Here is a 25,402-nt window from a genome sequence, read left to right as displayed (position 1 = left end):
GAAAGTGAAACAGCACCTGTTGAGCGTGGGTGCAAGGTACAAACGTGTGGCTGACAGTAGACGTGTGCCAGGTCCGGACCTGAGTGTGGGTGACTGGGTGTGGTTGTCCACAAAAAAACAGAAGACTCAAAATACCATCCCTTAAATTGGGTCCTAGGTTTATTGGTCCGTTTAGGGTCGCCGCCATCATTAACCCAGTTGCCTACCGATTGGAGCTCCCTACGGTATATAAGATTCACAACGTGTTCCACAGATTGTTATTAAAAAAGGTGGTGGGTTCTGTGGATGCGGCGCCGATGCCTCCTCCAGTCTTGGTGGATGGCAGTTTAGAGTTTGAAGTCTCCAAGGTGGTTGACTCTCGAGTGGTGCGCCGCACGTTACAGTACCTGGTACACTGGCGTGGTTATGGGCCGGAGGAGAGGTCTTGGGTACCAGCCTCGGATATACATGTGGACCGGCTGGTCAGTATGTTTCACCGCCGCCATCCGGACAAGCTGGGTCCTATAAGTCGTGAGGGCCCTGGGGTCCCTCGTAGAAGGCGGTTTACTGTCATGTCGGACGCTGTTCACACTAGTGCGTCCGACAGACAGCGGTAATTCCTCATTCGTCCACTATATGCTCAGTGGCGCTAGATTGATCCAGTTTGTCCGGGGTTGATCTGGCTGGTACTCGGGTTGGAGGCTTAGTCACGCCCATTGCCTTTAAATAGTTTTGCTGGGCTTTGGGCGTCGCCGATTATAGCTTGTGTCTTGTGCCTGGTGATCTCGGTCTGGAGTGGCGGTCTAGGAGAGGAAATATCGTATCTGGTGGTGTATTATCCTTCGTTATATTTCTCCTTCCTATATTTGTATTGTTTTGCCCTGTGCACATTACAGTGTTTTCCTGTGTGTCTGCGGCGTGGTGCGTTTTTAGTTTTCCCTGTCTGTGCTCTCTGTAGGGGTTGGTGTGAGGTCTTATCACTGGGTGGCGGGTGGAGGTTTCAGCTTAGTACTGAAACAGGACTCAGGGTCAGGCCTGGCGGCCCAGACATGCACACCTTCAGTGTAAACTCTGGGAGAGGGACAGACAGGGTTTCCCTAGTTTGAGGGATATTGCAGGGGCCCGGGTAATCAGCTGTAGTCTACCCAGTACCCCCGTGACAAATAGACCTCATATAGTGCTCCATACAGTATAATGAGCCACATATATTGCTCCATACAGAATAATGAGCCCCATATATTGCTCCGTACAGTATATAATAGGCCCCATATATTGCTCCATACAGTATAATGAGCCCCATGTATTACTTCGTACTGTACAATGGGCCTCACATATTGCTCCATACATAATGGGTCCCACATAATGTTCCATACAGTATATGATGGGCTCCATATAGTGCTCCAGTATATGATGGGCCCCATATATTGCTCCATATATAGCAGGCCCCATATAATGCTCCATACAGTATAGGATGTGCCCCATAGAGTATAATAAGCACTATATATTGCTCCGTACAGTATAATGAGTCCCAAATAATGGTCCATGTAGTATAATAAGCCTCACATAATGCTCCATACAGTATATTATGGGCCCCATATAATGATCCATATAGAATAGTTCCCATATAATGTTCTATATATAATGGGCCCCGTGTATAATGCTCCAGTGTATGGTGTGCCCATATCATGCTCCATATATAATTGGCCCCATATATGATGCTCCAGAGTATGGTGGGCCCATATATGATGCTCCAGTGTATAATGGGTTCCATATATGATGCTCCAGTGTATGATGGTCCCCATATATAATGCTCCAAACATAAAAAAAAATTAAATACTCACCTCTCATTGCTGGCTGCTGCTCTGCTCCGGACTCCTTGGTGGCATCTTCCAGCTCTCTGAACTGTGACTGCTCAGGCAGAGGGCGCACAGACGTGACGTCATCGCGCCCTCTGACCTGAACGTCACAGTCATCAAACGCCGCAGTGGTGGAGCTGGGAGAGGCAAGTATCACAAGTGCCGTGACCCTGATCAAGTGGAGGGGCCCACTCGCGGGTGTCTGCACTAGCACAGACACCAGGCCCCCATAGTGCGCAGGTGTCCCCGACGGCGAGTGGCCCTTCCGCCTGCTCAGGGCCTGGCACTTGTCCGAGTACGCCGGGTGCTGACGCCGGCCCTGCTTTTACAGTAGTTTGAATTGAGGCTCCAGACTTTTTTTTTGCCGTGTTTTTTAACGACGACACAATTAGCAGTCTGTAAGGAATGAGTTCATTCTTTTGAATCAAGATCTGAGTTGGAGGAAAAAACACACCTATGAGTGCTAGTGCTGCAACAAGGTCACAGAATGAGGAAAAAGAAGGGAGGCAGACAGGGAGAGAGGGAGAACAAACTTCTAAAAGGCAAACCTTTTTGCATAGCAACACAACAGTAACAATACTAAATGATTCCCAAATTGTGAAACATGACAATCACCCTATTTTAAATCTCATGCTGTTTGTTTCACTCAATAACTGTTTCAACTTACATTTCCATCATCTATTTATTATAATTAGTTACCCGTAAAAGTTACTATAATGCTACAATTTACCTATATAAGCGTACCTAGGAGTACTTTATAAGCACGCACGCATACGTCATACTTGCTCAATGTACTAAGACTTCATCAATATCTTTGCAGCTGTCAAGTACTATAGCCAGGATTACACAGTAGAACAGTTAAAATAAGTATATATTTATGGAGAGAGCCCGAGAGCTTCTCCTTGTGTATTTACTGAGCCTCCATTGCCATTTTCCTGGCGAAAGAATATTAAGTTTTGTCTAAATAAAATAAACTAATAAGTCCATAAGTAACTAATGAGCTGCTTTTTTATGCTATAGCCAACGCCAAAAAAATTAATAAAAATATGTGCATAAAGCTCAATATTAACATTATACCAAATGTTTATTCACAAAGTACAGTACATAAAGTGTGTAGTTGTGATATCACAAAAGAACATGTGCGACATCTACTGGTCGAAGTGGAGATTTACATATGCATACAGAGTTATGGCCAGGGTGGCCAACTTGAGTTTTTACTTTATTTGGACAAATGATCAAAAAATAACAGACAAATAATATTTTTTTACAGAAACATTGCAAAACCCTAATAAATAATTGTTATAAGTGATAAATATGAAGAAAATAAGAATTTGATACTCTGACGATTTTGCAAGTTTTCCCACCTACGAAGAATGGAGAGGTCTGTAATTTTTATCGTAGGTACACTTCAACTGTGAGAGACAGAATCTAAAAAAAAAAAAAAGAAAAAAAAAAAGAAAATCACATTGTATGATTTTTACATAATTAATTTGACTGAAGACTGGCTAGGCCACTACAGGACCTTGAAATGCTTCTTATGGACCCACTCCTTAGTTCCCCTGGCTGTGTTTTTTGGGTCATTCACATGCTGGAAGACCCAGTTATGATCCATCTTCAATACTCTAAGGCCGGCGTCACACTTGGCGTAAGACAATACGCCACGTATTATACGTCCGTACTACGGCCGTAATACGGAGAAATGTTCCCAAAATAGTGATCCGTAGTCAGGGTGTGTCAGCGTATTTTGCGCATGGCATCCTCCGTATGTAATCCGTATGGCATCCGTACTGCGAGATTTTCGCGCAGGCTTGCAAAACCGACATCTAATGGATTTATGTGCTCAAATGTTCGGGAAAACATATATACAGTATATATATATATATATATATATATATATATATATATATATATATATATATATGTCATTGTGACACATATATATATATTCTGTATTTAGATTTCAATCAGCGCGATATCTGTGAACAGCCGGTAATTCAATTGCCGGCTTTTCATTTCTCCTGCACAAACCCGACAGGATATGAGACATGGTTTACATACAGTAAACCATCTCATATCCCCCTTTTTTTTGCATATTCCACACTACTAATGTTAGTAGTGTGTATGTGCAAAATTTCAGCGCTGTAGCTGCTGAAATAAAGGGTTAAATGGCGGAAAAAATTGGCGTGGGCTCCCGCGCAATTTTCTCCGCCAGAATGGTAAAGCCAGTGACTGAGGGCAGATATTAATAGCCAGGAGAGGGTCCATGGTTATTGGCCCCCCCGTGGCTAAAAACATCTGCCCCCAGCCACCCCAGAAAAGGCACATCTGGAAGATGCGCCTATTCTGGCACTTGGCCACTCTCTTCCCACTCCCTGTAGCGGTGGGATATGGGGTAATGAAGGGTTAATGCCACCTTGCTATTGGAAGGTGACATTAAGCCAGATTAATGATGGAGAGGCGTCCATTATGACACCTATCCATTATTAATCCAATTGTAGGAAAGGGTTAAAAAACACACACACACATGATTGAAAAGTATTTTAATGAAATAAACACAGCGGTTGTTGTAATAATTTATTGTTCTCTCAAATCCATTTGCAGTCCCTCGCTTGGCAACATAATAAACGCACAAGATACATACCTTCTGATGTACTGTCAGGTCCAACGATGTAATCCATCTGAAGGGGTTAACTAATATTACAGGCAGGAGCCCTGCTATAATGCAGCTGTGCTCCGTGCTTGTAATTCCCCTGCGAATGAATGAAATGTAGGTCATTGACCTACATTTCATTCATTCGCGGTGAGGCGCCCTCTGGTGGATGTTCTCATGAACTGCAGCCTGGGAACTTTTTCCCACGCTCCAGGTCATATGAGGACATCCACCAGGGGGCGCATCACCGCGACTGAAGGAAATGTAGGTCAATGACCTACATTTCATTCATTCGCAGGGGGATTACAGGCACGGAGCACAGCTGCATTATAGCAGGGCTCCTGCCTGTAATATTAGTTAACCCCTTCAGATGGATTACATCGTTGGACCTGACAGTACATCAGAAGGTATGTATCTTGTGCGTTTATTATGTTGCCAAGCGAGGGACTGCAAATGGATTTGAGAGAACAATAAATTATTACAACAACCGCTGTGTTTATTTCATTAAAATACTTTTCAATCATGTGTGTGTGTGTTTTTTAACCCTTTCCTACAATTGGATTAATAATGGATAGGTGTCATAATTGACGCCTCTCCATTATTAATCTGGCTTAATGTCACCTTACAATAGCAAGGTGGCATTAACCCTTCATTACCCCATATCCCACCGCTACAGGGAGTGGGAAGAGAGTGGCCAAGTGCCAGAATAGGCGCATCTTCCAGATGTGCCTTTTCTGGGGTGGCTGGGGGCAGATGTTTTTAGCCACGGGGGGGCCAATATCCATGGACCCTCTCCTGGCTATTAATATCTGCCCTCAGTCACTGGCTTTACCACTCTGGCGGAGAAAATTGCGCGGGAGCCCACGCCAATTTTTTCCGCCATTTAACCCTTTATTTTAGCAGCTACAGCGCTGAAATTTTGCACATACACACTACTAACATTAGTAGTGTGGAATTTGCAAAAAAAAGGGGGATATGAGATGGTTTACTGTATGAAAACCATGTCTCATATCCTGTCGGGTTTGTGCAGGAGAAATGAAAAGCCGGCAATTGAATTACCGACTTTTCACTAACACCGCTGCGTATTTCTCGCAAGTCACACTGCTGGTCCGTGTGGAATCCGTATTTTTCTCGCCCCCATAGACTTTCATTGGCGATTTTTTTGCGCAGTACGCTGACAAACGCAGCATGCTGCGATTTTGTACGGCCGTAGAAAGCCGTATAATACTGAACCGTAATATACGGCTAATAGGAGCAGCCCCATTGAGAATAATTGTGCCGTATGTTATGCGAGTTTTACGGACGTAGTTTCTGCGCTCTTACGTCCGTAAAACTCGCCAGTGTGACGCCGGCCTTACTGAGGGAAGGTAGTTGTTGGCTAAATTCTCTCTATACATGACCCCATCCATCTTCCCTTCAATATGGTGCAGTCGTCCTGTCCCCTTTGCAGAAAAGCACCCCCAAAGTATGATGTTTCCCCCACCATGCTTTACGGTTGGAACGGTGTTCTTGGGGTTGTACTCATCCTTCTTCCTCCAAAAACGGCGAGTAGAGTTGTTCATCCAGATGGTCATTGGCGAACTTCAAACAAGCCGGATATGTGCTGGTGTGAGCAGGGGAGCCTTGCGTGCCCTGCAGTATTTTAAAACATGACGGCGTAGTGTGTTACGAACAGTAATGCTTGAGACTGTGGTCCCAGCAATCTACAGGTCATTGACCAGATCCTAACGTGTAGTTCTGGGCTAATTCCTGACCTTTCTCAGAATCATCCTTACCCCACGAGGCGAGATTTTGCATGGACCCCCAGACTGAGGAAGACTTACAATCATCTTGTGTTTCTAATAATTGTGCCAACAGTTGTTGCCTTCTCACCAAGCTGCTTGCCTATTGTCCTGTAGCCCATCCTAGACTTGTGCAGGTCTACAATTTTGGCCCTGATGTCTTTATGCTGCTTTCACACATCAGTTTTTTGCCATCAGTCACAATCCGTCGAATGTTGAAAAAAAAAAACGGATCCGTCGCAGATTGTGAAAAACTGATGTGACGGATCAATTTTTTTGCCGGATCCGAATAGCTGATCCAGCTAATTGGATCCTAAAAAAATCAGAACGTGCTCAGTTAAAAAAAAAACAGAATCCATCGCCGGATTCCGTCATTTGACGGATCCAGCGCCATAGGCTTCCTTTCTAGCAAACGACGGTCGGCGACTGATCCATCGATGTCAGTTTTTTCGATGGAAACAAAAAATGTTACTATGTCCGTTTTCTCCGGCCGCCGGATAAACAATTTTCGACGGATCCGGCGAACGACGGATGAAACGTGAGGCAATCCGTAGCTAATACAAGTCTATGAGAAAAAAACGGATCAGACGACAACATTCGCCAGATCCGTTTTTTTCAAAATTTGCCGGATTGAGACTGATGGCAAAAGACTGATGTGTGAAAGGGGCCTTAGACAGCTGTTTGGTTTTGGCCATGGTGGAGAGGTTGGCGTGTGATTGATTGAGTGTGTGGACAGGTGTCTTTTATACAGGTAACAAGTTCAAACAGGTACAATTAATACAGGTAATGATTGCAGAGTAGGAGGGCTTCTTACAGAAAAACTAACAGGTCTGTGAGAGAGAATTCTTGCCGGTTGGCCAGTGATCAAATGTTATTTCATGCAATAAAATGCGATTTAATTATTTAAAAATCATAGAATGCGATTTTCTGGTTTTAATTTTTAGATAAAATTACAGGCCTCAACAATCTTTGTAGGTGGGAAAACTTGCAAAATGGGCAGTGTATCAAATACTTATTTTCCCCACTGTGTATCTACGTCACATAATTTTGATATGAAGACATTGGCTGCATCCACCCATGGGGAACTGTACTGATGATAATTAGGTATGGCACACGTTAAGTATTTGATGCATTTAGGCTATGTGCACACGTTGCGGAATGGTGTGTGGAATTTTCTGCACTGTTTTTGCAAAATCCGCTGGTAAACCGCGCTGCGGATTACCCGCGGATTTGCCACGGATTTACCGTGGATTTCTTGCATTTTTTGTGCGGATTCCACCTGCGATTTTACACCTGCAGATTCCTATAGAGGAGCAGGTGTAAGCCGCTGCGGAATCCGCGCAAAGAATTGACATGCTGTGGAAAATACAACGCTGCATTTCCGTGCGTTTTTTTTCCTGCAGCATGTGCACTGCGGATTTTGTTTTCCCATACGTTTACATGGTACTGTACAACGCATGGAAAACTGCTGCAGATCTGCAGCGTCAAATCCGCTGCAAAATCTGCAGGAAAAATGCAGCAGCAAAAATGTGCGTTTCTGGTGCAGATTTTTCCCTACTCATTAACATGGGTGAAAATCTGCAGAAACACTGCTGAAAGAATTAACATGCTGCAGATTTATATCTGCACTAAATCTACAATTCACAAATAAGCAACGTGTGCATGAGACCTCAGGATTTTCACTCACTTTGCTGGCATCAGGAAACCCTTTAGGTTTTGTGACAAATCTGCACTAAAAACATGAACGAAAAATGCAACGCAGCCTAACAGACAAAATCATTTGTAGTTTCTTCAGCATAAAAAAAAGAAAAAAAAAAAAAGAAAAAAAATCATGGATGCCTTAAAAAATTTCTGGACATTTGGCAACTAGTGATGAGTGAGAGTGCCCAGATGAGGCGTTATGCGAGCACGTTCGGGGGCTAACAGAGCATCTTCTGCATGCTCTAAGGGTATGTGAACACGTTGCGGATTTGCCTCTGGAAATTTTTGTGCAGATTCTGCATCTCTTGGCCGAAAATGCAGGTGCGGATTTGATGCGTTTTTTATGCGGATTTTGGGCGGATTTCATGCGTTTTTACCCCTGCGGATTTCTATTATGGGATGGGTACAAAAACACTGCAGATCAATTTTCTTTTCGGCGGCGTATTATTAATAGTTAATGTAGTTAATGTTACATAATAGGTGATTTATAAGAATCCAGTGATTCAACATGCACAGTTTGTTATTCTTGTAATATTTTAGATATGATGAAGCATTGCAACTATCTGTATTTCACACTGTAATTGATAATAACGAATGCAAACGTGTATTGTATAGTATATTCTGGAATTAATAAATGAATTTAAACATAAAAAAAAACGCTGCAGATCCGCACAAAATAATTGACATGGTCCTTCTTTTAATCCGCAGCTTTTCTGTGCCGACACTGACAGCGGGCGCGATGACGTCACTGCCCGGCGCCCACTGTCAGGAGATCAGCGGGAGCAGCGCAAGAACCAGGAAGAAGAGAGGTGAGTTGTTTTTTTTTGTGGGATCTTCCGCCTTATTACAGGGTCTGCCTATGGGGGTGTTGCCTTATTACAGGGTCTGACTATGGGGGCTGCCTTATTACAAAGTCTGACTATGGGGGTACTGCCTTATTACAGGGTCTGCCGCTTTATTACAGGGTCTGCCTATGGGGGTGCTGCCTTACTACAGGGTCTGCCTATGGCGGTGCTGCCTTATTACAGGGTCTGCCTATGGGGGTGCTGCCTTATTACAGGGTCTGCCTATGGGGGTGCAGCCTTATACTACAGAGTCTGCCTATGTGGGTGCTGCTTTATTACAGTGTCTGCCTATGGGGGCTGCCATAAGCTATAGAGTCTGCATATGGGGAGTGCATTATACTATATTGTGGACTATTTGGTGCATTATGCTACTGTATATGGAGGCTATTGAGGGGGCCATCATACAGTGTTGGAGCCATCAAACAGTTTGGGGGCTACTAAGGAGTCAGTATACTGTGTGGGTGGTACTATACAGTGAGGGGGCATTATACTGTGTATAAGGGAGCTGTACAGGGGGAGACTCGGGACATTATTAAATGTAAAGTGGGCACTTATTGTTATAGGGGAACTCAGGTTACTGTGACTATCAAAGGGGCACACAGGGCAATATTACTTTCTAGGGGGCAAAATATGGGCACTGTTTTCTAGGGCACTTGCACCCGGCATTACTATATTATAGAGGGGTGCTTTAGAATTAAGAGGGCACAGAGAACCACACAGCAGATACAGTAATAGTGACACATACAGCAGCTACGGCTCAGTATCGGGGTATCAGGTGCAGTAATAGGGTCACATACGGCAGCAGCGGCTCAGTATGGGGGTATCAGATGCAGCAATAGGGTCACATACGTCAGCAGCGGCTCAGTATTGGGGTATCAGGGGCAGTAATAGGGACTCATACGGCAGCAGCGGCTCAGTATTGGGGTATCAGGTGCAGTAATAGGGACACATTCGGCAGCTGCAGCTCAGTATTGGGGTATCAGGTGCAGTAATAGGGACACATATGGCAGCAGAGGCTCAGTATTGGGGTATCAGGTGCAGTAATAGGGACACATACGGCAGCCTTGGCTCAGTATTGGGGTATCAGGGGCAGTAATAAGGACACATACGGCAGCAGCGGCTAAGTATTGGGGTATCAGGTGCAGTAATAGAGACACATACGGCAGCTGCAGCTCAGTATTGGGGTATCAGGTGCAATAATAGGGACACATACGGCAGCAGAGGCTCAGTATTGGGGTATCAGGTGCAGTAATAGGGACACATACGGCAGCAGCGGCTCAGTATTGGGGTATCAGGTGCAGTAATAGGGACACATACGGCAGCAGCGGCTCAGTATTGGAGTATCAGGTGCAGTAATAGGGACACATACGGCAGCAGGGACTCAGTATTGGAGTATCAGGGGCAGTAATAGGGACACATACGGCAGCAGCGGCTCAGTATTGGGGTATCAGGTGCAGTAATAGGGACACATACGGCAGCTGCAGCTCAGTATTGGGGTATCAGGTGCAGTAATAGGGACACATACGGCAGCAGCGGCTCAGTATTGGAGTATCAGGGGCAGTAATAGGGACACATACGGCAGCAGCGGCTCAGTATTGGGGTATCAGGTGCAGTAATAGGGACACATACGGCAGCAGCGGCTCAGTATTGGGGTATCAGGTGCAGTAATAGGGTCACATACGTCAGCAGTGGCTCAGTATCGGGGTATCAGGGGCAGTGATAAGGACACATACGGCAGCAGAGGCTCAGTATCGGGGTATCAGGTGCAGTAATAGGGTCACATACGGCAGCAGCGGCTCAGTATTGGGGTATCAGGGGCAGTAATAGGGACACATACGGCAGCAGCGGCTCAGTATTGGGGTATCAGCGGCAGTAATAGGGACACATACGGCAGCAGCGGCTCAGTATTGGGGTATCAGCGGCTGTAATAAGGACACATACGGCAGCAGCGGCTCAGTATTGGGGTATCAGGGGCAGTAATAAACACACATACGGCAGCAGCGGCTCAGTATTTGGGGTATCAGCAGGATGAGGAGTTTGTGCAGGTTGGGAATAGATGATGATGGGGTTGGAATATGAGAAGTGAAACGTGTCTTTGTTGTAATCTCTGCAGACGAGTTGTAGCTGGAAGAAGTTGTCATGTCGGTCTGGGCCAGATGGAAAAGACGGGAAAAATGAACAATTCCATCAGAAAGGATGTCAGTGGTAAGACATTATCTGTAACTGTGCTGTGATCTCTTATATGTTCTGTAGGGCTGGTATCTACCACTGACCATATGGCGGTAATATCCATGTTGGTCGTTCTATAGAGATTATCTTTAGTAATAGCGCGGTCATCTGCTGAGGTTTTCCTCCACTATTAGGGCGCGTCACCGATTTGTAATCAAGGTTACCCGGTTAGGGGCCCACTCAGAAGTTTTGCCCCCCCTAAACCAAAACCCTAGCTACACCTCTCCCTACACCCACTATTGGGGTGCGTCACCCAGTTATAATCAAGGTTACCTGGTTAGGGGCCCACTCAGAAGTTTTGCCCCCCTGAGCCAAAACCCTAGCTGAGCAAAGTATTGTAGTGCAGCAGGTCTCACTGTCTTTTCCCAGTGCCTGTGCACTGTAGTACTTTGCTTCCCCTCAACAGGGCAGATAAGTACGCCTGCACAGGAGCTCGATGTCGGGGAGACTGTGTGGATGACGTAGGGATGCCTCATGCAAATGAAACAAGGAGGGCGGCATTGCATGAAGAAGGGAGGCACCGGAGCAGGAACAGCGACACCCCTCGGACCGGACAGCCCTGCAGGGAAGTATAATAAAAGCTCTTTTTCTTCTTACAGGTCGGGTTGGGGGTAGATATACAGCATTATAGAATTTTGTATATCAGCCCTGAAAGGTGATGGCCGTATCGCTTATTGGCCAAAACTGGTGACAGGTTCACTTTAAAGTGACCTGGGATCTGCGGTCTACAGAAAGAAGACTAGTAGTAGGCTGGGGTCAAACTTGCGAGTGTGATAGAAATACATGAAGCCGCACACTCCGGTCCTGAGTGTTGGCGGCAGTGCTGGGTATTGATGTGCGAGTTTCTTGCATCACACTCCCAAGTCTGACCCCGGCCTTACAGGGAGATCATGCCCCCTGTACTACCGCAGAGCTGAACTGGTGTGAATCGGAAAAAGAGCACTTGTAACTGGCAGTGGGGGTCAGTGGTTACGGAGTTTAAGGCTGCTGACACACTAGTGTATCACATGCGGTAAACTATTGACACTCGGCTCCAGCTCTGCTGCTAGAATATAATGACAGATGTGAATTGCTCCATAGGTTAACATCGGGCAGAGTGCAATCGGATTGTGCGAGTCTAATCACATCACAAGTGTGAGCCCGAAATAGAAGACCACCCTGCACAGGGCTCACGGAAAGGACAAATCTGAAGTTAGGAGTTCACCCCAAAGCTCTCTGACTGAGCACCAGAAGTCCCAGGTATTAAACAGCACTGCCACTGTGCCCCCAACAGAGGCCTGGTCCCACCCAGTGATTAGAAACAGATAAGATGGGTGCTGGCCTGGGTGTTACTGCGGTGCCCCAGGATCCTGGTCATCGCAGTAGTGTCGCTTTCCTCCGGGGGAGAGTGATGCTACGTTTGGAGGCAAGGAAGGATAACTGCATCCAGGTACCACAAACATGCAACACTTCACACTCCAGGCCACCAGAGGGAGCTTCTGATCCTATTTACTAGCTGACTCCCCACATATACATATAACTGGTAGTCTGTAGGGAAAGTTAGAAAGTTCCAGACATCCGTCTGAGGAGGACAGAGGGTCCACGGAGCTGTGCATGCCCACAGAGCTGCAGCTCCCAGAAAGAGACATTTGAAGGCCGAATTGTTTGCAGCGAGTGTGCAGGAGAGGAAGCACAGGAGAGGATACCAGAAGGGGACAAGCCCCGAGCAGGATGCCTCCTTCTGAGGCGCAGTGACCGGTAGCCAAAACATCGAGGTTGTAAGGACCTCTATGACTTATATCAGTGACCATCAGCAGCGTCGGATAGGAGCATCTTGGGCCCACCAGAGAAAATCATTCTTGGGGCCCACTATGTAGCTACATAGAAATAGATACAAGACCATCAATTTAGCGGTAAAAAGCGCTAATATCAGGGTATAATATAAGGTAGTACACGTCTTAATTATGTAGCAAGGGTTGGGGTAGCCCCTCACAGAATATAATGTAGCCCCCTCATAAAATATAATGCAGTCCCCTCTCATAGAATATAATGCAGCACACCACAAAATATAATGCAACCCCCTCAGGTATAAAGCAGTCCCGCACCATAGAATATAATGTAGCACCCTCATAGGGTATAATGCAGCCCACCACAGAATATAATGTAGTCCCCTGAGAGAATGCAGCCCCACCACAGAATATAATGCAGCCCCCCATAGAGTATACTGTAGCCCCCTCATATAGTATGATGTAGCCCCCATGATATAATGTAGTGTAGTCCCCTGAGAATAATGCAGTCCCCCCACAGAATATAATGTAGCCCTCTCATAAAGTATAATGCAGCCCCTCTCCAACCCCATCATTGCCCTCATCACCACCTCCATCATTGCCTTCTCCCCCTCCACCCCTATCATTCTCCCCCACCACCTCCATCACTGCCCATTCCACCACCTGCATCATTGCCTCCTCCCCCACCATCATTGTCCATTTCATCACCTCCATCATTGCCTGCCCCCACCACCATAATTGCCCATCACCTTCATCATTGCCTCCCCCCACCACCATCATTGCCCATTTCATCACCTCCATCATTGCCTCCCACCACCATTGCTCATCACCTCCATCATTGCCTCCCCCACTACCATCATTGCCCATCACCTCCATCAGTGCCTCCCCACCATCATTGCCTATCACTTCCATTGCCTATCACCTCCACCATTGCCCATCACCACCATCATTGCCTTATCATCACCATCATTGCCCATCACCTCCATCATTGCCTTCCCACCATCATTGCCTATCACCTCCATCATTGCCCATCACCTCCATCATTGCCTCCCCCACCACCATCACTGCCCATCACCTCCATCATGCCTCCCCACCATCATTTTCCATCACCTCCATCATTGCCTATCACCTCCATTGCCTATCACCTCCATCATTGCCTCCCCACCATCATTGCCTGTCACCTCCATTGCCTGTCACCTCCATCATTGCCTATCACCTCCATCATTGCCCATCACCTCCATTATTGTCTTCCCCCACCACCATCATTGCCCATCACCTCCATCATTGCCCATCACCTCCATCATTATTGCCCATCACCTCCATCATTGTCTCCCCCCACCACCATCATTGCCCATCACTTCCATCATTGTCTCCCCCCCACCACCATCATTGCCCATCCCCTCCCCCCACCAATATCATTGTCCTTCACCACCTCACACACACACCTCACCGCAGCTCATCACATACACACAGGCACACAGACACACTCACACACGCAGGCACACACACAGGCATGCACAGACACACACGCAGGCACACAGACACGCTCTCACACACGCAGGCACACAGACACACACACATGCAGGCACAGACACACACACGCAGGCACACAGCAGAGCTCACCTCCCCGCAGCACCAGCTCATCCCAGCAGCCTCTTCCTCGCTGGAAGCTTTCTGACTGAGTCAACATGCTAGATGATGACGTCATCCAACTGGGCTGTCTCAGACAGGAAGCAGGATGCCGGGAGGTGAGCTGAGCTGCTCTGTGAGTCTGTGTGCCTGCGTGTGTGTATGTGTGCGGTGTGGTGCTGTGTGTGTGTGCGGTGCTTTGTGAGTGTGTATGTGTGGTGCGGCTTTACATGCGGGCAGTGTTAGCTGCAGCCTGCGGCTAACGCTGCCTGCTATTAAAGAAAAATGGTATTCACGCCTCTCCACACCCATAGGGGCATGGGGAAGCGTGAATATTCATTTTACTTTAGCAGCGGGGACAGGATCCTGTCTCCAGCTGCTGCTACTGGCACAGGGCGGGCCCCCTTGACTCAGGGGCCCCATAGCCACTGGCTGGGGGCCCCTGGAGCAGTGGGGCCCTAGGCAGCTGCTGGCCAGTATGCCAGGAGGTGTCAGTGTCTGGGCCCACCGGAGAATCCTCCGGTTCTCCGGTGGGCCAGTCCGAGCCTGACCAGCAGGACAGCTAATTGCACGTTACCTGTCCGACTTAACACCCAGGAGGCACGGTGACAACCTTAGAGGCCGGGGCGTGCTAGAGTCCCTATAAACCGCCTCAAGTCACCATACGGGTTTGTCCTATCCAATCCGGGGGACAGAGAGAGATAACATCTGTGAGGACGTTATGAGAAGCTTAGCAGTAAGGGACTACACCACCACGGCGCTAGAGGAAGGCTTTTATTCTCCACCTGAATAAGGGGACTCTGGACTTGCCTCCAAACCGGCCGGACTCTGCCTGCCCTGTGGTCTGGTGTTCTGGACTGTGGATGCTGAAGTCTTCAGTAAAGGTAAAGAGACTGCAACCTTGTGTCCTCGTTCTTCACTGCGACTCTCACCATCTACACACTGGGAAGCCCTGGGGACATACTACACCTGTGGGAAGGTATACCATCTAGCTGCCATAACATCCCCCTTAGAGCAGCGTCGGTCACCCTGACCGAATACCACAGGTGGCGTCACGAACACAAACCTTATCCCTTTAACCCATTTCTGACATTAGACGTATTATCCCGTCGAGGTGGGGTGGGCACGTATGCCCACTGATGGGATAGTACGTCATAGCTCATGGGGGGAGCGCGGCCGGATGTCAGCTATCGCAGCTGACATCCGGCACTATGTGCCAGGATCGGTCACGTACCGCCCGCGGCACATTAACCCCCGGCACACTGCGATTAAACATGATCGCAGTGTTCTAGCGGTATAGGGAAGCATTGCGCAGGGAGGGGGCTCCCTGCGTGCTTCCCTGAGACCCCCGGAGCAACGCGATGTGATCGCGTTGCTCCGAGGGTCTCCTACCTCCTCCTTCCTGCAGGCCCCGGATCCAAAATGGCCGCGGGGCTGCTTCCGGGTCCTGCAGGGAGGTGGCTTCACAGCACCTGCTCAGAGCAAGAGCTGGTAAGCCTGCAGGAGTGCACGTCAGATCGCTGATCTGACACAGTGCACAGCAAAGTGTCAGATCAGCGATCTTACACTATAACATGATGCCCCCCCGCGGCAATGTTGTTGTGTAAAAAAAAAAAAATTCACATGTGTAAAGAAAAAAAAAAAAATTCCTAAAATGAAAAAAATTTTTTTATATATATATATATACATCCATACACTGTTCCCATAAATACATTTCTTTGTCTAAATAAAAAAAAACAATAAAAGTATACATATTTAGTATCGCCGCGTCCGTAACGACCCGACCTATAAAACTGTCCCACTAGTTAACCCCTTCAGTTAACACCGTTAAAAAAAAAAACGAGGCAAAAAACAACGCTTTATTATCACACCGCCAAACAAAAAGTGGAATAACACGCGATCAAAAAGACGGATATAAATAACCATGGTACCGCTGAAAACATCATCTTGTCCCGCAAAAACGAACTGCCATACAGCATCATCAGCGAAAAAATAAAAAAGTTATAGTGCTCAGAATAAAGCGATGCAAAAATAATTATTTTTTCTATAAAATAGTTTTTATCGTATAAAAGCATAAAAAATGATATAAATTAGGTATCGCTGTAATCGTACTGACCCGAAGAATAAAACTGCTTTATCCATTTTACCAAACGCGGAATGATATAAACAACCCCCCCCCAAAAGAAATTTATGAATAGCTGGGGGCTATTGGTCATTCTGCCTCACAAAAATCGAAATAAAAAGCGATCAAAAAATGTTACCAATAAAAACATCAACTCGTCCCGCAAAAAACAAGACCTCACATGACTCTGGGGACCAAAATATGGAAAAATTATAGCTCTCAAAATGTGGTAACGCCAAAAATATTTTTTGCAATAAAAAGCGTCTAAGGCTACGTTCACATTTGCGTTGTGCGCCGCAGCGCACAACGCAAACAAAAACGCAGCAAAACGCATGCACAACGCTGCGTTTTGCGCCGCATGCGTCCTTTTTTTAATTGATTTTGGATGAAGCAAAAATGCAACTTGCTGCGTCCTCTGCGCCCGGACGCGGGCGCCGCAGCGACGCATGCGGCGCAAAACGCAAGTGCGACGCATGTCCATGCGCCCCCATGTTAAATATAGGGGCGCATGACGCATGCGGCGCCGCTGCGGCGCCCGCCGCTAATGTGAACGTAGCCTTAGTGTGTGACGGCTGCCAATCATAATAATCCGCTAAAAAACTCACTATAAAAGTAAACCAAAACCCCCTTCATCACCCCCTTAGTTAGGGAAAAATTAAAAAAATGTATTTATTTCCATTTTCCCATTAGGGTTAGGGCTAGGGTTAGTTTTAGTGCTAGGGCTAGGGCTGGGTTAGGGTTGGGGCTAGGGTTAAGGCTACAGTTAGGGTTGGGGCTAAAGTTAGTGTTAGGGTTGGGGCTAAAGTTAGTGTTTGGAGTACATTTACGGTTGGGATTAGGGTTAGGGGTGTGTCAGGGTTAGGGGTGTGGTTAGGGTTACCGCTGGGATTAGGGTTAGGGGTGTGTTTGGATTAGGGTTTCAGTTATAATTGGGGGGTTTCCACTGTTTAGGCACATCAGGGGCACTCCAAACGCGACATGGCGTCCGATCTCAATTACAGCCAATTCTGCGTTGAAAAAGTAAAACAGTGCTCCTTCCCTTCCGAGCTCTCCCGTGCGCCCAAACAGGGGTTTACCCCAACATATGGGGTATCAGCGTACTCAGGACACATTGGACAACAACTTTTGGGGTCCAATTTCTCCTGTTACCCTTGGGAAAATACAAAACTGGGGGGCTAAAAAATAATTTTTGTGGAAAAAAAAAAGATTTTTTATTTTCACGGCTCTGCGTTATAAACTGTAGTGAAACACTTGGGGGTTCAAAGTTCTCACAACACATCTAGATAAGCTCCTTAGGGGGTCCAGTTTCCAATATGGGGTCACTTGTGGGGGGTTTCAATGTTTAGGCACATCAGGGGCTCTCCAAACGCAACATGGCGTCCCATCTCAATTCCAGTCAATTTTGCATTGAAAAGTCAAATGGCGCTCCTTCCCTTCCGAGCTCTGCCATGTGCCCAAACAGTGGTTTACCCCCACATATGGGGTATCAGCATACTCAGGACAAATTGTACAACAACTTTTGGGGTCCAATTTCTTCTCTTACCCTTGAGAAAATAAAAAATTGGGGGCGAAAAAATCATTTTTGTGAAAAAATATGATTTTTTATTTTTACGGCTCTGCATTATAAACTTCTGTGAATTACTTAATAGGTCAAAGTGCTCACCACACATCTAGATAAGTTCCTTAGGGGGTCTTCTTTCTAAAATGGTGTCACTTGTGGGGGGTTTCAATGTTTAGGCACATCAGGGGCTCTCCAAACGCAACATGGCGTCCCATCTCAATTCCTGTCAATTTTGCATTGAAAAGTCAAATGGCGCTCCTTCGCTTCCGAGCTCTGTCATGCGCCCAAACAGTGGTTTACCCCCACATATGGGGTATCAGCGTACTCAGGACAAATTGTACAACAACTTTTGGGGTCCATTTTCTCCTGTTACCCTTGGTAAAATAAAACAAATTGGAGCTGAAATAAATTTTGTGTGAAAAAAAGTTAAATGTTCATTTTTATTTAAACATTCCAAAAATTCCTGTGAAACACCTGAAGGGTTAATAAACTTATTGAATGTGGTTTTGAGCACCTTGAGGGGTGCAGTTTTTAGAATGGTGTCACACATGGGTATTTTCTATCATATAGACCCCTCAAAATGACTTCAAATGAGATGTGGTCCCTAAAAAAAAAAATGGTGTTGTAAAAATGAGAAATTGCTGGTCAACTTTTAACCCTTATAACTCCCTAAGAAAAAAAAAATTTGGTTCCAAAATTGTGCTGATGTAAAGTAGACATGTGGGAAATGTTACTTACTAAGTATTTTGTGTGACATATCTCTGTGATTTAATTGCATAAAAATTTAAAGTTGGAAAATTGTGAAATTTTCTAAATTTTCGCCAAATTTCTGTTTTTTTCACAAATAAACGCAGGTAATATCAAAGAAATTTTACCACTATCATGAAGTACAATATGTCATGAGAAAACAATGTCAGAAACACTGGGATCCGTTGAAGCGTTCCAGAGTTATAACCTCATAAATGGACAGTGGTCAGAATTGTAAAAATTGGCCCGGTCATTAACGTGCAAGCCACCCTTGGGGGTAAAGGGGTTAAGGACCAGGAGATTTTTCATTTTAACACCTTAGTTTTTTCCTCCCCTTATTCTAAGAGCCTTAATTTAGTTTTATTTTTCTGTCCGTGAAGGAATGTGAGGGGTTGTTTTTTGTGGGACGAGTTGTACTTTTGTTTAACACCATCCATTTTATCATGTGTTTTTATTGGAAAGCGGGGAAATGGTATATTGGAAAGTGTGGCAAAATAGCAAAGGGGTAAAGGGGTTAAAGACCTTCCCCTTTTACATGGGCGCCCAGGGTCACGGACCGGGTCGCAGCCACCGTGACATCCCCCTGTGAACACCGGACCCGGTACCGAGTACCCCACGGCCCTGACGGGAGACTCATTACAGTCGGGACTCGCCGTCCCTGACTGCACCTATCGCCGGGATCCTGTCGAGGATGCATTTCTTGGGGGGCAATTAGCTATGGTCCCCGAGTTCTATGTACCCCCGAACACACTCAGCCAGTATAATCAGGGCCGGCGGCAGCACCCGGCCTACCAGGGCAAGTGCCGGGGCCCTGAGGAGACAGGGGGGCCCACTTACACAGTCATAGAGCCATCTGGCTGCTTTAACCCTTTCTACCCTTTCAATTTGCGCTGGCACAAGCATCTTCTCACTGTCAGTGCAGGGCCAGGCACACATAGGGGTTAACTGGACACAGCCAGCGTGACATTGTGGGCGGAGAGTTCTCCTGCTCTGAATTTCCTGGCTGTGTGCACTGCTGAACTTATCAAGGAGACCGAGCTCCTACCAGCACCTGAGTGAGTGCAATGCTATATTGCTGTATGTTCTGACAGTCTGGGACTGGGTGACCTGGGGCGGCCATGGGCTGGGCGGCTGCAGCTGATATATATATATATATATATATAGATACTACAGCAGCCGCCCAGCACAGCCTGTATAGATACAGTGTATATAATATATATACAGGACAGGTGCTGGGGGCCTGGGCTGGGCGGCTGTTGAAGTATATACACTGCACAGTACCACTCCTCCTGTATATATACACTGTACAGTACCACTCCTCCTGTATATATACACTGTACAGTACCACTCCTCCTGTATATATACACTGCACAGTACCACTCCTCCTGTATATATACACTGTACAGTACCACTCCTCCTGTATATATACACTGCACAGTACCACTCCTCCTGTATATATACACTGCACAGTACCACTCCTCCTGTATATATACACTGCACAGTACCACTCCTCCTGTATATATACACTGCAGAGTACCACTCCTCCTGTCCTGTATATATACACTGTACAGTACCACTCCTCCTGTATATATACACTGTACAGTACCACTCCTGTATATATACACTGTACAGTACCGCTCCTCCTGTCCTGTATATACCGTATACACTGCACAGTACCACTCCTCCTGTATATATACACTGCACAGTACCTCTCCCCTGTATATATACACTGCACAGTACCTCTCCCCTGTATATATACTGCACAGTACCTCTCCCCTGTATATATACTGTACAGTACCACTCCTCCTGTATATATACACTGTACAGTACCACTCCTCCTGTATATATACACTGCACAGTACCACTCCTCCTGTATATTTACACTGCACAGTACCGCTCCTCCTGTATATATACACTGCACAGTACCACTCCTCCTGTATATATACACTGCACAGTACCATCACTCCCCTGTATATATACACTGTACAGTACCACTCCTCCTGTCCTGTATATATACACTGCACAGTACCACTCCTCCTGTCCTGTATATATACACTGCACAGTACCACTCCTCCTGTCCTGTATATATACACTGCACAGTACCACTTCTCCTGTATATATACACTGCACAGTACCACTCCTCCTGTCCTGTATATATACACTGCACAGTACCACTCCTCCTGTCCTGTATATATACACTGCACAGTACCACTCCTCCTGTCCTGTATATATACACTGCACAGTACCACTCCTCCTGTCCTGTATATATACACTGCACAGTACCACTCCTCCTGTCCTGTATATATACACTGCACAGTACCACTCCTCCTGTCCTGTATATATACACTGCACAGTGCCACTCCTCCTGTATATATACACTGCACAGTACCACTCCTCCTGTATATATACACCGCACAGTACCACTCCTCCTGTTCTGTATATATACACTGCAGAATTTACAATAGCTTTCACTCATGTAAGAAGTGAAATCTGGCATTGTACTATACCTATATTTCTCTGCTGTATCTGGGCATCATGAATCGTGGTATGTGTTAAAGGGGGGGGGGCCCACTGAGACTCTTTCGCCCGGGGCCCTCAAAAACCTGGAGCCGGCCCTGAGTATAATGATGGCTGGCCATATACAACGAGCACTTTTCACCTTTTGTGCCCCCTAGTCCCTCAGAGAGTAAGCTAGTGAGCAGACCCCTCACCACTCGTCTCATTGATGAATGATGGAGGAGGCGATGTATAAATATTAATCATCTAGCAGATTTCTGAACGTTCATGTAGCAGGTTCAGGAGACAGGCTATGCGCCTTCCACATACAGCAGCGTTGTACATTACCGGACACGGTCGTGGCGCTGTGCTAGGGCCGAGCACAGGATGCAGCACAACCTGCAGGATTCCGTGCACACACCAGAGCGGTACACGGCTACGTCTGCAGGAGCCAATCAGAAGTGGAAGCATCACATACGCCCGCCCACATACCTTCCAGGAGACTGGCAGGTTTATCCACCAATGGGCTCTGACGAAGGCGTGGTTCGGCTTATCAAGCAGATGCAACTATATGGCGATGGATGTGGTGGGGGCGGGACCTAGAAAGACGGCCGACAAATGAGAGCGACGTGTGGGAATAGCGGCTCGGGTGGTTGCCCAGGGAGAGGGGAGGGGTGATGATGCGGCACCTGAGGGGGCAGCGGGAGTCCAGAGGCCTGTACTTGTCGCCAGGTGAGGCAGCACTCTGTCATAGTGGGCAGCAGCTGAGCCAGTGCGGGGAGGGGCGTGTGCAGGTGAGCCGGGGGTGGAGGAGGCTGCGGAGGGGGGTTGGTTGTGGTTTTATTCTTTTTATTATACTACATGAGGCATTTGTGGAAGTGTTGCCTTAGTGCACAAAATATGCCACTACTGTGTGTGTAGATAGACACGATGGAAAGACGAGTGTGTGTGTATATATATATATATATATATATATATATATATATATATATATATATATAATTTCTATGACTAGATTAGGTCCTGGGCTGTATCTGTACGCGGGTTGCTGTATTCACACTGTGCGGCTGTATCTGTACCCAGGCTGCTGTATTGCCTGTATTCACACTGTACGGCTGTATCTGTACGCGGGCTGCTGTATTGCCTGTATTCACACTGTACGGCTGTATCTGTACCCAGGCTGCTGTATTGCCTGTATTCACACTGTACGGCTGTATCTGTACGCGGGCTGCTGTATTGCCTGTATTCACACTGTACGGCTGTATCTGTACGCGGGCTGCTGTATTGCCTGTATTCACACTGTACGGCTGTATCTGTACCCAGGCTGCTGTATTGCCTGTATTCACACTGTACGGCTGTATCTGTACGCGGGCTGCTGTATTGCCTGTATTCACACTGTACGGCTGTATCTGTACCCGGGCTGCTGTATTGCCTGTATTCACACTGTACGGCTGTATCTGTACGCGGGCTGCTGTATTGCCTGTATTCACACTGTACGGCTGTATCTGTACCCGGGCTGCTGTATTGCCTGTATTCACACTGTAGGCTGTATCTGTACCCGGGCTGCTGTATTGCCTGTATTCACACTGTACGGCTGTATCTGTACCCAGGCTGCTGTATTGCCTGTATTCACACTGTACGGCTGTATCTGTACCCAGGCTGCTGTATTGCCTGTATTCACACTGTACGGCTGTATCTGTACCCAGGCTGCTGTATTGCCTGTATTCACACTGTACGGCTGTATCTGTACGTGGGCTGCTGTATTGCCTGTATTCACACTGTACGGCTGTATCTGTACGCGGGCTGCTGTATTGCCTGTAGTCACACTGTGCGGCTGTATCTGTACGCGGGCTGCTGTATTGCCTGTAGTCACACTGTGCGGCTGTATCTGTACCCGGGCTGCTGTATTGCCTGTATTCACACTGTACGGCTGTATCTGTACGTGGGCTGCTGTATTGCCTGTATTCACACTGTACGGCTGTATCTGTACCCGGGCTGCTGTATTGCCTGTATTCACACTGTACGGCTGTATCTGTACGCGGGCTGCTGTATTGCCTGTATTCACACTGTACGGCTGTATCTGTACCCGGGCTGCTGTATTGCCTGTATTCACACTGTACGGCTGTATCTGTACGCGGGCTGCTGTATTGCCTGTATTCACACTGTACGGCTGTATCTGTACGTGGGCTGCTGTATTGCCTGTATTCACACTGTACGGCTGTATCTGTACGTGGGCTGCTGTATTGCCTGTATTCACACTGTACGGCTGTATCTGTACGCGGGCTGCTGTATTGCCTGTATTCACACTGTACGGCTGTATCTGTACCCGGGCTGCTGTATTGCCTGTATTCACACTGTACGGCTGTATCTGTACCCGGGCTGCTGTATTGCCTGTATTCACACTGTGCGGCTGTATCTGTACCCGGGCTGCTGTATTGCCTGTATTCACACTGTACGGCTGTATCTGTACCCGGGCTGCTGTATTGCCTGTATTCACACTGTACGGCTGTATCTGTACGCGGGCTGCTGTATTGCCTGTATTCACACTGTACGGCTGTATCTGTGTGCGGGCTGCTGTATTGCCTGTATTCACACTGTAGGCTGTATCTGTACCCGGGCTGCTGTATTGCCTGTATTCACACTGTACGGCTGTATCTGTACGCGGGCTGCTGTATTGCCTGTATTCACACTGTAGGCTGTATCTGTACCCGGGCTGCTGTATTGCCTGTATTCACACTGTAGGCTGTATCTGTACCCGGGCTGCTGTATTGCCTGTATTCACACTGTACGGCTGTATCTGTACGCGGGCTGCTGTATTGCCTGTATTCACACTGTAGGCTGTATCTGTACCCGGGCTGCTGTATTGCCTGTATTCACACTGTAGGCTGTATCTGTACCCGGGCTGCTGTATTGCCTGTATTCACACTGTACGGCTGTATCTGTACCCAGGCTGCTGTATTGCCTGTATTCACACTGTACGGCTGTATCTGTACCCGGGCTGCTGTATTGCCTGTATTCACACTGTACGGCTGTATCTGTACCCAGGCTGCTGTATTGCCTGTATTCACACTGTGCGGCTGTATCTGTACCCGGGCTGCTGTATTGCCTGTATTCACACTGTATGGCTGTATCTGTACACGGGCTGCTGTATTGCCTGTAGTGTCACTGTATGGGTGTATCTGTACGAAGGCTACTGTGCCTGTATTCACACTGTACGGCTGTATCTATGCAGGCTGCTGTATTCACACTGTACACATACCCGGCAATGACTTCTCGTGGCAGTAACTGGCATGTCCTGTAATGCTATGTACTTAGCCATGTGATTACTCACGCAGCAGGCACAGTGTAGGCAGCGTTGATGCCAGCCTCCCCCTCTCAGGCAAGCACAGAAGACTGAGGGCTGTTCTTCCCTGTAGTCTGCACCGTCTCTCCAGGTGAGTGCATGTGATGTATACATGGATTTCGCTTGGTGATGTGTTGTGCCTGTGACTCCGTGATGCCCGTGGGTGATGCACGCCTGGCGTATGGTGAGTTCAGTGCGATGGGCCGGTGCTAGCCACATCATGATCAGTCATAACTGCTAGAACCAAACACTGACATGGAAATTGAGCAAACATGCCAGTTCTGATCAGGGCGCTTATGTGATTGTATGAATGGTGTCTGGTCTGAGCCATGGGGAAATGGCCATTTCCAGTCGGCTCCATCTTCTAGCTGTAGCTGATGTAGTGAGCTGGAACCCCTAAGGCTATGTGCACATGTCAGGATTTCTTGCAGAAATTTCCTGAACAAAACCGGACATTTTCTGCAAGAAATCCGCATGTGTTTTTTTGTTTTTTTTTCGCTTTTTTTGTGCGGATTTTTCCGGAGGTTCCCAATGCAATATTATAGTGGGAAATCTGCAAAAAATCTGCAAAATTAATGAACATGCTGCGTTTTTTACCACGGTGCGTTTTTTTTTGTGGAAAAAAACTCAACATATGCACAAAAATTGCGGAATGCATTCTAAATGATGGGATGCATATGTATGTGTTTTTTATGCA

At 47.0% G+C, this 25,402-nt stretch overlaps 1 protein-coding gene and 1 long non-coding RNA gene across 11 annotated transcripts in view; one reads left to right on the top strand and one right to left on the bottom strand.

Moving 5' to 3' along the window:
- LOC143782739 (uncharacterized) overlaps window positions 1–21,855 on the bottom strand; it is a 118,007-nt gene extending 96,152 nt beyond the window's left edge. The window contains exon 1 of one of the 2 annotated variants that reach the window (XR_013217038.1): window positions 21,711–21,855. This is a non-coding gene — a long non-coding RNA (uncharacterized LOC143782739). The other variant, XR_013217042.1, reaches the window with a different exon arrangement.
- A 103-nt stretch (window positions 21,856–21,958) lies between these two features.
- FCHO1 (FCH and mu domain containing endocytic adaptor 1) overlaps window positions 21,959–25,402 on the top strand; it is a 143,384-nt gene continuing 139,940 nt past the window's right edge. For 2 of the 9 annotated variants that reach the window (XM_077270437.1, XM_077270474.1), the window contains exons 1-2: window positions 21,967–22,094; window positions 24,698–24,796. Coding sequence is in view for 1 of the 9 variants with exons in the window: in XM_077270427.1 (XP_077126542.1) it covers window positions 22,040–22,094 (55 nt within the window). In the remaining 8 variants the exon portion in view is untranslated. Of the gene's footprint in view, window positions 22,157–24,697; window positions 24,797–25,402 lie in introns of all 9 variants that reach the window. The other 7 variants (XM_077270448.1, XM_077270484.1, XM_077270458.1 and 4 more) reach the window with 6 other exon arrangements.

This window comes from Ranitomeya variabilis, chromosome 1, assembly GCF_051348905.1.
Source record: "Ranitomeya variabilis isolate aRanVar5 chromosome 1, aRanVar5.hap1, whole genome shotgun sequence".
Lineage (NCBI taxonomy): Eukaryota > Metazoa > Chordata > Amphibia > Anura > Dendrobatidae > Ranitomeya > Ranitomeya variabilis.
This window is presented reverse-complemented; position numbering and strand designations above follow the sequence as displayed.